General features: G+C 38.5%; 1 protein-coding gene across 3 annotated transcripts in view; it reads right to left on the reverse strand.

Annotated features, from left to right (window-relative positions):
* Nell1 (neural EGFL like 1) overlaps positions 1 to 14,507 on the reverse strand; it is an 802,510-nt gene that overhangs the window by 586,963 nt on the left and 201,040 nt on the right. For all 3 annotated transcript variants that reach the window (XM_078046343.1, XM_005335960.5, XM_005335959.5), the window contains exons 7-9: positions 13,515 to 13,597; positions 5,930 to 6,064; positions 4,900 to 5,002 (exon numbers count right to left, since the gene is read on the reverse strand). In XM_078046343.1, coding sequence (XP_077902469.1) covers positions 4,900 to 5,002; positions 5,930 to 6,064; positions 13,515 to 13,597 — 321 coding nt within the window. The remainder of the gene's footprint in view (positions 1 to 4,899; positions 5,003 to 5,929; positions 6,065 to 13,514; positions 13,598 to 14,507) is intronic.

Here is a 14,507-nt window from a genome sequence, read left to right on the forward strand (position 1 = left end):
ACTGGCTGCCCTTCAGGCATCTCCAACTCAAACATGCTGAAGAGAATGTATAACTCCCCAATCGACTTTCTCCACCTGCCTTATATCTGTTAATCGTCCTATGAGTCTCCCACAGGCTGTTGTTCAAAACCTGGCAACCTCTCCCTCACAGACATTCATGCAAAACAATGCTTATCGAATATCTATCCCTTGCCAGGTTCTCTGGCTGTCACTCACATCCACTCCTGCCTTTGCATCTCTCTAGGCAGTGCCTGACTGTCAGCCTCATCACCTCTGCCTGGAATTTGCCCAAATCTTATACCTAACGCCCCTGCCTCCTGCTCCGTGGATGCAGTGGTCTTTCGAAACACACTCCTTTAAGTATGCCACAACCCTGCGTGAAAACCTTGCTTTTACAACCAAAATCAATGCTGTGTCTATTTCCATGATTTTGCACATGCAATTCCTCTAGCAAGTATGTTATTACACCTAGAAATTCCTACTCATTTAAAAATATTCTGCTAAGCTGTTATCCGTGAACTTTCACACACACACACACACACACACACACACACACACACACACACACATTTCTGATGAAGTTAATTACTCCCTACTCTGTGCCATCTCTATCTCACATCATGTTCACATTACATAATGTTCTTTATAGTAATAGAGATGATGCATGAAGTGAATAAAGCAGATAGTTTAAGAGCATCAATTCTATAGCCAGTCTGCCTAGGCTCCACCTAGATCCCTTGGGCAAATTACTTTTCCTCTCCATGCTTCAATTCCTCATCTGTGAAATGAGAATAATAGTGGATCCTACTACCTTGAGTTGTTGGAAGAATTAAAGGAATGAATGCACATAAAATGACCTAGTTCCATTCCTAACACAGACTGAATCATCTACACATCTCTACTGTTGTACCCAAAGTTGAGAACAACATTTGGGATAAGGGACCTCAGTAAGGATTACTGAATGACTTCAGTAGACTATAATCTTCATCATCATCCTCAAACCATATTGGCAATTTCATTTCTACTTCTTACCTGTAAACACCATGTATTGTTTTCAGACTACCTCCTTTTCCCTCTACCACTTCAATTTCTTTACAATTTCTGTTTTGCATAGCTGAAAGGTTTCTTCTCCTCCTTTCCTCCTCCTTCTTATCTCTGGTAGTTCTCAAATATATCTACCAAAAGAATACAGATCTTGGGAAACTGCTCCCTGGAGATTCCAATTTATGGGTCTAGATGGGGTGCAGAAAATCTCCAGTTTAAGAATTTCATGGAGTGGGGAGAGTAATGTGTGCTAGCTATGCTCAGCATGCCTTGAATAGAGCAGACACCCAATATGCTTTTAAGGAATGAAATTCCTGCACCATATTCTGGACCACTATGGACACCTAGACAAAGTTCTTTCATATTTCCACCCAGCTGCTCTCCTTTGTAAGTGCTCCTGTGACCACAACAAGTACACAAACATTTAGAAAGCCAGCAGACAAAACATCTGTTTGCTTGTTTCACCACTGGGAATTGAACCCAGGGACACTCTACCACTGAGCTACATCCTCAGTCCTTTTCATTTTTTATTTGAGACAGGATCTTGCTAAGTTGCTTAGGGCTCCACTGAGACTGCAGTTGCTAAGTTGCTGAGGCTGGCCTTGAATTTGTGATCCTCCTGCTTCAGCCTCCCAAGTCAGGGAGAGTCATCACAGGTGTGGGTCACCCTACCCCGAAACAATGTGTTTTATGTATTAGCTCTTTTTGTCTGAGTCAGAACATACCTCCTCGTGGTGTGACTAGAACACTGCCTCACCTAAACCCAAAGAGAATCTTAGAAAAAGGGTTTTGGTCACATAAAAGAAATTTACTTGAGGCAACTCTCAGGAGAAATAGAAAAAAAAAGTCAAAATAAGGAACTGAACCAAGAGAAAATAAGTATCCAATAAATAATGCCTTCAACTATATTTATAATAGCATTGAATGTGAATGGATTAAATGAGCCAATTAAAACAATTCAAATTGTCAAACTAGTCTAAAAAACATGATCTAACTGTATGTAATTCATACCAGTTATACTTTTTTTTCCTCTAAAATTTGTCAGTTTTAATTGACAAACTATATATAGACATTTACTTAAAGTATACAGTATGATGTTTTGAAATATGCATACATTGCAGAATGGCTAAAATGACTAGTTAACCCATGCATTGCCTCATGTACTCATTATCTTTGAAATGCATAACCAAAGTAAATATTCTTCATCATTTTTTTCTGGTGTGAAGAGATATAAAAACTTCTAGAAATTCCACTGACTATCTGCTCTCATCCCCCAGCCGCCAACTATCCAACCGCTGTAGCCATCTTCTAGAAAGCTGTGAATATCCACTATGGCTCCTCTTCCTGAAGCGTTCCACCAGTGTCTTCTCTGCTCTAACAGTGCCCCAATATACAAGTCTGCTATACTACACTTACAATTCTGCACACTGAAACCCAGGTCTCTAGATGAAAGGCCAGTTTCTCTGATGGGGGAGGGGGAGGGCTCTTCCATCACTATTCCAGGCACCCAAGCTCAGTAACTGCCTAATGCATATTTCTATTAAAAACTAGTAGGAGATGAAAGACTTTTAGGCCAGAGGTTCTCAACCTTTTAATTACCTGAGGTACACTGTATCATTTATTTTTAATTTTTTCTTGAGTGGTATTCTTAATAATTTATTTGTTTTCTCACTTTATTAAACTCTGAACACGTCAAACTATCAATCAGAGCTGCTGAGAAAATTAGTGCCAACTAAATAAATTGCTATGAATTCCATAAATGACAAAAAAACACCAATGTTTTAGTTAGCATGTATACCAACATCTTGGTAAAACTGAGAAACTTACTGAGATAATTTTTAAAACATAAATCTCTCAAAGAATTAGAATAAAGAAAAATGACTATCCCACAGAAATTTAGTGAGGAGTTAATTTAATAATGTGTATCCAGGTCCTTGAAAATGTTAGTGTTTGGCCCAATAATTCTATTCCAGGAGAATTCTATCTTAAAGAAAGCAAAAATGTACCAAAAAAATGTTTTCTGTATGCAAACATACTACTGAAAAAAGTAATTTAGAATAGCAAGAAGTGGGAATCAACCTAGATATCCAACAACTGAGGAATAGTTAAATAAGTTATGCAACAAACAGTGGGAAACCATGAAACTCACTAAAATGATATTTATACACTTTTTCAAAAATACACTTAAGTGATAATCGTAAGTCAACAAAATAGGATCTAAATTGTCTGCTCAGTATGACCTCCTCAACTGTACACACACAAAAAAAAAATCTCTTGAAATGCAATCTGCTAAAATTTCAGGAGTGATTTTTTTTCAAATGACAGTATTATGTAAATTCTCTATCTTTACCTTTATCCTTCTCTGTGTTTTCAAATGTTATATAATAAAGATAGTGCTTTTATGGTTTTAAAGAAAAGCAAAGCAAAAACATTAAAAGCTAAATTACAAAACATCTGAAGGATCCATTGCTCCCATACCCAAACATCTCCCAAGTATTCACAAATCTGCATGGGGAACTCAAAATAACAGGGTAAAATAATTTCATATTTTTTAACAAATTCCTAATCTTTTTTCAACTGCTTTCCTTGATGACAGTTATATACAAAATCAACATGGGAAAAAGGTAACCCGCAGCTACTCATAACTATCTTTCTATTATAGGATCAAACTATAAATTCAAGATCTGGACACCTGAGCTTGCTGTACTATTAGACAACACCTCCCAAAGTCCTTGGGACATAAATAAGAAAGCTCCTCCCTCTAGAATAACCCCAAGGACACCTTCCAGAACTCAGGTACTGTGCCTACCACGACAAGCAGAAATATTCCAAAGTTCCTTTGGAAAGAATTCAACAATATTTGAGCTGGTGTGACCAGACCAGCTATCCGTTTCCACCATTGTAGCAGGTCACAGGCTATTCCTGGCAGTGTGACCACTGTGCCTTGAAGGCTGACTGATGTTAGCATGCGTCTTTGATGACTAAATGATCTTGAAAGCTATCCATGGGATGCCACACTTCTAACCAGAACCCTCCTCTTCTGTTGGAGACCACAGGGTCTGATGAAAAGGCTACAGGCTTTGCAGTCAGCACAACTGGTTCAGTAATTCACCCTGCCACTCACCAGCCTTGTGACCTTAGCAAATTGACTTACCTAAGCCTAACCTTCCTGTAAAATGGGGTAAAAGCAATACCTCCCTAACATGTTGCCATGAGAATGCAAGAGACTGGTAGAATTAAGACACCCAGCACAGGTAAACGGCACATAGTGACAGCCCTCACTCCTGCTGCCTCTGTTCATTTCACTGCTTCATGTGAAGCAGTGCCCTCTGCAACACAGATGAAAAAGCGTTTTCAAATCATATTATGTGAACCAGCCAACACTGAAGGAAACTGTTTCAATATTTTGATTGAATACCATCCTGAAAATTCTAACAAAGTTCCCTTAATAACAAGAGAATCTTGCCAAAACACAGAAATAGGTACTTGATCATTCAAAATTAGGAGACAGAAGCACATGAAATTTTGGAGTTGTAACTGTACAGATCATCCCCACCCAGTGGTTTGATGACAAGTGATTTAACCTCTGTGAACATAAGTTACCTACACATAGAATGGGGGAACAGTAATCACAGGTGATATAAGGGGTGTTTTTTGAAGGAAAAAAAAATCCATGTAATAATGTCTGCTGCATCTGCAAGTAATTAAAACATCAGGCTCTTCTTATTATATATTTAGTACTACAGCAACTGCCGGTGATTCATTTTATCAATGTCAATCAGTTGGATCCTGAAAACAGAGGAAAAATAAATCTCAAAGCACAGACGGACAGTGTGACCATCAGTTAGTACTTACGTCTGCAGACCTTACAACACTGGCCAGCGATGTGCACCGGGAGGGATTCAGAAGAGCAATTGAGAGGGGGACAGGACATCCTTCGGCATTCCACAGCGCCACTCTGAGGAAAAGAGGACAGGGAAAGAAATCTCAGTGGCATCCTTTGAAACTCTCCTGTGGTGTTGAAAGTTCACATCTCATCCCAAACACTCATCAGGGAAACAGAAGTAGTATGGGAATTCCCAATCCACTCCAAGACCATAAATCAAGCATTTTCTCTAGCCCGAAGGAACCTCTGTCACCTCAATTACTTTTCTGATATACATCACTGGCTTCATCCCACCTGCCCATGTGGGCTAAGTAGATTAGGCAGAAAACAAAAAGCTATTTTTACAAGAACATAAATAACACCTTTTGCAGACCCTGTCAATCATTTTTGAGACTCTAACAACCCATTTTGTATTTTCCTGGATAAACAATGGCATTCTTCAGATATTTATCAAGTAATTTCAACTCAACAGGGTTTACATACTAATTTTTGGAAGGGGCTCTCATAATTCTCTGAACCAGATGAAGGAGCATACAAATAATGAATACCCTAAAAGGCAGGGAGTAGGGAAAATATCTTGCAAATTCTCTGAAAGAGATGACAGCTTACAAGATACAACAAAAACACGTAGAGACTAATTAAACCCCACCTTTTAAATGTGATTCTGGCAGAGAAAAGTTGAAAATAAAGCTAACCATTAGGTTGTTTGAAAATCAAAGGAGTTTGTTTCTCCTTCTACACTACAACTCCCAAATTTCAAACAGTAAGGTCCTCATGATAATATCAAATCAGAGGGTATCAAAGAAAGTAAATTTCAGTTGCCACACATTTACACTACAAATGACACTGCTCCAGCATCATTTCACAATTGCTCAGATTGCTAAGGAGGAGTAGGTATAAAGGAATTAACATTACATATTAAAGAACACGATTACATTATAATTAGTGAGCCTGTCCCCTCAAAACTGTCTTATGCTATTTATTTACAAAGGGGCTTACTTTGCATGTGCAGTTCCTGCAGTGGTCACCGTCAACCCAAGAGTCTTGGTCTCGATAGAGCAGTCCGCTCACTTGACAAGTCTTCTCACAGTGACAGTTTTCCAATTGACTAAGTCTTGTCTCTGCATAATTTAGCTGCGGGAGGAAAAAAAAAAGAATTACTGGGCATAATAGTGTAATTTAATTGTATTGTCTTAATAAAGCAATAGAAACAAGAAAAAAAAATCCAAGCAGGAGGAGAGAGAGCATATTCAGTTCAGTGTTTCATAGGGAATCTGTATCTTTTTTTTTTCCCACAAGGTGAAATCACTCTAAATTGAAGACATATTGGCTGGTATGGTCTAATGAACACCAAATGAGACATTAGACTCTATTGCAGGAACCTCACGGGTGTTCATAAAGGTATGTACTTTCAACTCCAGCCCACGCAGTGAAACATGGGTAACAAATGTGTTCTCAAGGACTGATTACAATGTTTACCAGAGATCTAATCAGAAACTCCAGGGCACTTAACATTTATCTCCCTCTGTCCTCTCCATGTTCTCCACATACTAACCAGAGTGTCAAAGTTTGCAAGCTAGGAAGTCACTGTCTAATATAAAAACAAAAAAATTCTGGGGGACCTGGAGCTAGGAAAACAAAGGTCATAGAAGGAGCTAATTTCTCTCTAGGGTGTGATCCCCCCAGAATGCCCCCATGAACTTCCTTTGGTGTTCAGATGAAGGTCATGGGTGATGAGCAAACCCCCAGTTGAGATCAGGATTTTGTAAAATAACCTTTTCCATTTTCTAGGCCACCCAATTGTTACCATGAATCACAGAGTCTTTGAATCTCCAGTTTTGAAGGGATTATTAAGTGGGGATGTGCACACTAAAGAACACTCACAGTGACCATCCACCATCTGCACGTCTCCAGAAGCAGGCATGTACGGTCCCCCTGAGGGAAGCCACTTTTTTCATTAGCTCTGGAAGTTTGAAACAACTTCCTTGGTTAGAGCTGTGACATCTCTCTTCCTTTTTCCTATTAGATCAATTTTGCCCTGTAATCCATCCTGAGAAACTCTAATTTTCAAATATTGGAGGATCTCCAGGCCTCACATCTGCTCTAGACCCCAATCAGTACCACCAGGTTTCCTTAACAGCTCCTTATGATAAGGTTCCAATCCTCCCTCCTGATCACTTTTCATCCAGCCAATGCAGCTTGCCTTCCAAAATACTGTGTGGTATTGACTGGGTAGCTAATTGTAGAGTGCTTGCCTACCATGCACAAGGCCTTGGGTTCAATTCCTAGCACCAGAAAAAAACAAACAAATGAAAATACAATGCAAAAAAAAAAAAACCACCTGAATATGTCACTTTGGTTAGAACTGTCTTTTGTCATATCCGTATTGAATTCTACCCAAAAGCAATATTGCCCTGTGGTCCTTTCCCTCACATAAAGACTGCCATGACTGAGAAAACAATACCAGTTCCTACATCTTGTAGCTTCTTTTAATCTTCTCAACTGCACTTATGTCTCCAGGTCTTGAGTGTTCTCCCCATACAGGACATCAATTCCATCTTTGATCCAACAAAAAACTATTTTGAACCAATAGTTCAGGTCTAATGTTTTGAGTCTGGGGAATAACTATTCCTGCTATCTTTCGAGGTTAACCATAATTTCATTCCTTACATGCTCCTATAAATTACTCTCAACCACGCTATCCTTTGGAAATGAAACCCATGTGTAATTCCAACTTCTAGTTTGTTATTTAGTTTATTCTCTTCCTCCAAGGTTTTGCAACTTCTCAGGAAAACTTGCTCATTGTCTTTTATGGGTGGAAGCAAAGGGCAGAGGAAATAATAAATAGGATCTTAGACAAGCCACTTGCACCATGATCAGCCCCCAAGGAACTAAGAGTTGACTCTGCTTCAAATATCCACTTTTTGTGACTCCTTACAATATACATGATCTTCCAAAAAATGCATATTTCACTTAAAACTCTGACCTAATTATATAGTTACTAGGATCTATGGTAATTAGAATCTATGGGAAATCTTTAGGAAATCCAGATAAAATATGTTTCTAAGAGTTAAGTTAGCCAGTCATATATAGGTCAGAGATAATAAAAAGGAAAAACTTATTTATCACTGAATACCTTTATTCCATTTCTATGAACCCCACTAGTTTCTACATAAGGTAGTGACTGAAACATGACCTAGGATTTCACAAAAGAAGAATTGAAATAGATCAGCATGCCTCTTAAAAGTGGCTTAGAATAGGGTATCTGAGAGCAGAAGGGCCTGTCTCACTTTGAAAACCTGGGACAACTCTGGAGTCTATATCCCTTCAAGAAGGACACTTTCAAAAGTCTAAATAGTCCAAAATGCAATTATGTGTCTATCCAAGGTTCTTGAAAATCTAGGAGTTTGCTTTGGGGTTAATATCAGCAATTATCAGTACTGGTCCAACAAAACTGAGCTATGCTCATCTACAAAACTCAATTCCTAAGGAAAACATCAATTTCAATATAATGGATTCTGTCCCCCTTCTGAACTTTGTTTTTATTTTTAATATATTTAGCCTTTTCTGACAACATCGGAAAGCACTAATCTCTATAATAATAATAATAAGAGTGCATCAGACAGACGCAAAGGCAAAGGGATATTAAGTCAAAAAAGCTAATTTTTCAAAGGCATTTAATATGTAATCTTGCCTTCCCTGCTAAACCCTATAACAACAATAAAGGAGAAAAACAACTCTCTGAATCAAAAAATGAATTACATTTTCTGTCATTGGTATTATCATGCTGAATTTATACAAATTCATTTTCTAAAGCTATTTCTACCCTACCTGCCATTTTCTCCGAGAATGCTTGCAGATCCAGAGTAGATACGGTATCCAATCTACATCTCTATTCTGTTTTACCTCTGTCCATGCATTTATCTAAGCAACCATGGACTGAATCATTTATTCTTAACTCTACCCATTCAAAGATAGACAGCAGAGGCCTTTTTCACAGTAAGAGGTCAATGAATGGATCTGAGTACATTAGTCATTCATAGATTGCTTTTTCTTTGAAATGCTATTTATTTGGAGTTCGCTATATAGAAGAGGAAAAAAGAAATCTTCCATTGTTAAACCTTTGAGCTTAATTGAAAAATCATTATTGAGCCCCTTGTAACAATGAAATCTCTAAATTAAATATGTTACAAGCTGAAATGCCACTTCAAGCGCTGCTTGATTAGCCTACACAGATTTGTCAAAGATTTAAACAAAAGTAACCAAAAAATTCCCAATCTCTAGCCTCTTCTTCCTGAACTTCAAAGCAGAGTAGGATTACAACACTGGGGGAGGGAGAGGGGTGTTGTGATCAGGACCTTATCACAATATACTTGATCTAGCCAGTGGGTAGTTCCCACAATAGCAAGACTTCGTGAAAGAATTTCAGAGGAAGCCAGGGGAGTGGTGGATTCTTGGGAATCACTAAGGTGTGAAGGAACAACAATACAAGGGAGGACTTACTACTTCAGGTAACTCTTTTTCACCTCCTCTGCCTTGAAAAAAAAAATGTAGTTTTACCAAAATCATAGGATTTCTTAAGAGGTCTCTTCTCTACCCTACCTCTGTCACCTGAAAGTGATTGAGTGCAATTCCTATGATCTTCCCTGGCTCAAGCAAGGACATAGTCATATACCAGTACCCCAACTCTGAAAGGAGAAAAGGAACCGTGAGCTATCCTAGGCAGACCCCTGGGCTGATCGGATATTCGTATCTATTTGGTTGCTCTGGCTGTGGCTACCAAGCCCTGTCCAGATTGTGCACTGGGCTTGCTCTCTGGGAGGGCTCAGGGTTTTCACTATGAATAGTGTGAAGATTTTCTGTTGCCTTTCAAGACTTCTCTGTACCTGCTCTAGCCCAGGGCCCAGACAGCAACTTGTAGTCTCTGCTGGTCTTTGTAATATCAAGTCATGGGGAAGGTATGCATTTTCTTTAGGATCATCTTTCCCTTTTTTCTAGGTTTAACAGCATAAATGACAACAGCCACCACTTATCAAAAGTCTGTTCTATGTCCTGTACCAAGCCTCACTCACCTATTCTCATGAAATATTTACAAAACCAGGAATAATTTTACCATTTAATTAAGGAAGAACAGCAGGTAGAACAAGTTTAATGAGTTGCCCATGGTTACAAACAATAAAAAAGTGACAAAAAGGGTACTCAGAATCAGATCAATCTGAGTCCAAAGCCCATTCTCTATCTGAGCTAATGAGTATATACCATCTTCATCATGGCTGCTGGACAGCTCAAACCAAATCTCCAAGCTTCATTCCAACCCCATAAACTAAGTCTTACCACAATAGGTTCATTTAACCAAAGGCAAAGGCTGAGTCCAACTGGACTTGGTGCCTAAGAATTCTCTGCTTCTGGGGACCATATTTAACTTTTGGTTTGCCTCACATCTCCAGGTGCCATCTTCTTCAATTTGCCAAAAGACCAAATTACACTTCTGCTTCTACCAAGACTTCACTGATAGACCCAACTAAGATACCACATTCAGTAAAGAAATAAAAACTTCAGAAAATTATCACAAGGTTGACACAAAGAGATGAATGCCACAAAGGCCAAAACAAAGTAGCAGCAAAGATCCCAGGAGGCATGTGAAGCCAAAGGTGGCCTACATCCTGAAGGTTTCTCCTGAAACATGGAGCCCTTGAGTTTCCCTTTGGTGGCTCACAGGGTGTAGTGAGGCAGAACTGGAGATCAGGGTATGTCCAAGATGTGGGTTTTTTATACAAAGGTTAGTTCACTGTAAAGCTGAATGTATAGATGATCAGATACCCATCTGATCATCTATACATTCAGCTTTACAGTGAACTAAATGGAAACAAGCCTTGCACAAAAGCACAAAGTAAGTAGTTCCTACTCAGACTTGGCACTGGCTATAGGAAGAAAAAAAAAATTTTTTTTTTTAATTCTTCCCTGATAATTCACCTGGCCTAGCCTAGGTTTGGAGATGGATCCTGGGCAGTGAGATAATATGGCATAGGGTGATCCTGAGTGATTCTGTCCAAAACATACACAATGTCAACATGCAGGACTCAAAGAATTCCCACAAATTTCCAAGGAAAAGAATAGCTCACAGCCAAAGGGTGAGATAAAAGCCCTTGTTCTTGCCCTAGCCTTTCTCCATAGGTTACTATAAGCTCTATTCACTTCCAACAGGTACATCTGAGAATTTTAGCTCAGCTTGGTAAGTGACCAAACATGCATTCATCTCTTCCTCTCTTTTTATTTCCTTCTTCTTCCTAACATCTCCATCTTCTTGCTGGTAGCATCTATCTCCTTTCCTCCACCACTCAGTCCCTCTATATATTTTCAATCTCTCTTTCACATTCTATGTTTTGCAAAATAAACTTTCTCAGTCATGAATCAACCTTCAGGATCTAAGTACCCGAGCACAGGTCCCAACTCTGTCATCCATTATCTTAGGAGAAACTACCTCACCTTTCTGGACCTCTTTGTTCTAATCTGTACAGTAGGCTAATAAATCAAATCTAGCTCACAGGATTTTTGTGAGGATTAAAGTGACAGTGCATATGTTAAAGCATTGGAACTAGCAAATAGTAAATGTTCAATAAATATCACCCAGCATGAGTGACTTTCCAGCTTCACATACATCAAGGGATGATAAACCCTTGACAAAGACCCATGGGATAAATTTGGTCTACCACTTATTTTTGTACACTCTGTGAGCTAACAATGTTTTTTTTTTTTACATTTTTCAATGGTTACATTTTAAGTTATTATAAATTATTATGTTTAAGAAAAACAAGTACATACACAATATCTTCAATTTTATGTCTTGGCTTACAAAAATCCTAAATTTACTAGTTGGCCTCTGTAGGAAAAAAAAAGGCCAACTCCTGTTCAAGATTCCAGTTATGCAGTGAAAATGGAAGTACTCAGTTGTAGAATTATAATTCTATGCACACTTTGGAAGAAGCAGACTTCTACGCCTGCCAAAGTGCTGGGGGGCAGCAGGAGGTTAGAAGGTGGATTAAACCATTTTCTGCTTGCAATTTCTCACAATTAAATATCTTCTGTCTCACAAATGCCCATTTTACATAATAATGTTTTGAGGATAGAGTTCATTGTGGCTCCTAGACAATGTATAGCTAAAAAGAAAAATGGCATTCCCTGCAATGGTAAAGAATGAGAAAGAAAAGGGCATCCTCAGAGCTGGAGAATGGAGAACCGCAATCACCTGAGACTGAGTGGCATGTTTCTTGTTCCAAAAATTTGATAGCATGCTAAAATATAATTAACAGTATTGAGATCAAGCTGCTCCAGACAATATGAAATAAAAGCCTCTATATGCCACAAGCTGGGATGGCAAATAATTGCTTGCGTTTCACATTTCCACTGCACTCTGAAGTGGAAAGCAAATGCCTTAGGTTTCGAGCCTCAGTCTCAATTTTTGTCTTACACAAGTATTCCATCTCTCCCTTCCAGACAAAAGGGGATTTCAGTTGGCCAAAAACTCTAGTTTGAAATAGAAACATTGTCTTCAATGGTATCATGCAAGGTCCCAAAATATGCCCCTACCTCCCAGTCACTTACCTACCCACCAAATTTTTTTTCCACATGCTATGGCTGAAGGCAGGGAGCAGTCATAGCTGCAGGTGGAATGGGATTAATGTATCATTTTCACTGTTATTAAAATTCTTCCTTTTGCAGAGTATAATGTCTCTTAGGCCCAACCTAATTCTTTCTTAGCCGTAGGCCGGAACTCATGTCCACAACTGATTGGTATCATAACAGCAGCATTAACCACATTTTCTTTCTTTTTTTTTTTTTCCTGTGCCTTTCTCTATGAGGCTCAGGGCTTTTCATTATAAATATACACTTTATGAATAAATATTAAGCCCCTAATTGTTTACAAGTTTGGTTCAGCCACTCAATATGAACATGTCTTGTTCATCATTGTCTCTTGGCACCTAACACAGCGCCCAGCAAGTAGCAAGTCCTCACAAATGCCTGCTGAGTGAAAACAGCAGTGATGCAGAATCATAAAAGCAAAGATGCTAAAAGGCAAACTTTGCCTTCTTCCCTATTTAACTCAGGACCAGTCCTGAAAGGAATCATACAATCGAAATTTGATATAATGCCCTCCTGGGACAGTAATCTGTTCCTAACAATAGCTATTTTGCCCCTCGTGATTACTGGCAATTATTCTTACATCCAAAATACATTAGCTTATAAGCAGCAGTGGCTCTGACCATATATCATCTCACAGTGCTAGTAGTTTAATGGCCAATGGGCAAATTCCTTTTCCACTCTCAGAGAACCAACAGTGATACATATTGCCTCTTGCTTCCAAACATTTTTCAAGAAGAACATTTTGATAAAGCCTAATAGTATCAAAGACCTGAATGGTTATGTTTACTATAGGTGGTCCTATTTCAAGTAAGACTAAAACAGTTTTGCAGTAACATATTGCAGATGCCAAGGCTAGAAATATTTCCATTATAACATATCACTCTAAATTCCAGATAGGACACAGAAAGAAATGAAACATCACAAGTGAAATTTAGATACCTACTTTTGCAGTCATCTTGGCCAAAAGCTCCTGTAAATCCATTATTCCTTGCACCAGGCTTAAGAAATCACTGCAGGTTGGGCAAGCTCAATAAAGAAAATATAAAATTTATATTTATCTTCTGCTAGCATAAGAAAGAAAAATTTAAAACAGTGGTTGTTTGGAAGGATTTCTGCTTTGCTGTTTTGGTTAAAATTTGAGTAAAATCACAGAAGATTTCAGGTCTAGATCTTTTCCTTCTTTTCTTATTCTTTTGTGTGTGTGTGTGCGTGTGTGTGTGTGTGTGTGTGTGTGTGTGTGTGTGTGTGTGGTACTGAACACAGGGTTGCACAGCCAGGCGGGTTAGATTGCTTTTTATCCACTGAGCCATAATCCCACCCCTTTTTTTAAAATTTCGAGACAGGGTCTCACTAAGTTGCCCAGGCTATTCTCTGCAACTGGTGATCCTTCTGTCTCTGCCTCAAGTTGCTGGTATTACAGGTATGTACCACCCACACCCTGTCAGGCCTTTTCTTTTTCAATGTAATGAGAGGGGGGGGGGAAGGAGGGAAAGACAGAGGTGGGGGAAAGCTGTTAATTAAAAAGAAAGGCAACATGACATTTTACAATGAAATTAAACCCTTTATTGCAAGGTGACTGGAAAATGTACCATGACATAGAAGAGGAAAAAGTAAATTGGCATCCAGGTCAAAAAATTCAAAGAATAATTCTATAACAACTATGTGTGTATATGTGTGAGTATGTGTATGATTATATTAAATATGCATTTATTTCCAAATACAGAATCTACTGTTTATACTTTTCTTACCTTCAAATTTTAATTTTGCAAACAAGAAACAGTCTTTTGAAAAATTCAAAAGAACTATGCAATATATATAATAATTTCACTTTCCCTATCCTCACCACCTCAGAAGTCAGCCCTGCAGTTTCTCTCCACCCTTCCAGATGTGTTTCTCTGATATTATGAACAAGTTATATGTTCTTTTAAAAGCACAA

This window comes from Ictidomys tridecemlineatus, chromosome 4 (genome assembly GCF_052094955.1).
Source record: "Ictidomys tridecemlineatus isolate mIctTri1 chromosome 4, mIctTri1.hap1, whole genome shotgun sequence".
Classification (NCBI taxonomy): Eukaryota; Metazoa; Chordata; class Mammalia; order Rodentia; family Sciuridae; genus Ictidomys; species Ictidomys tridecemlineatus.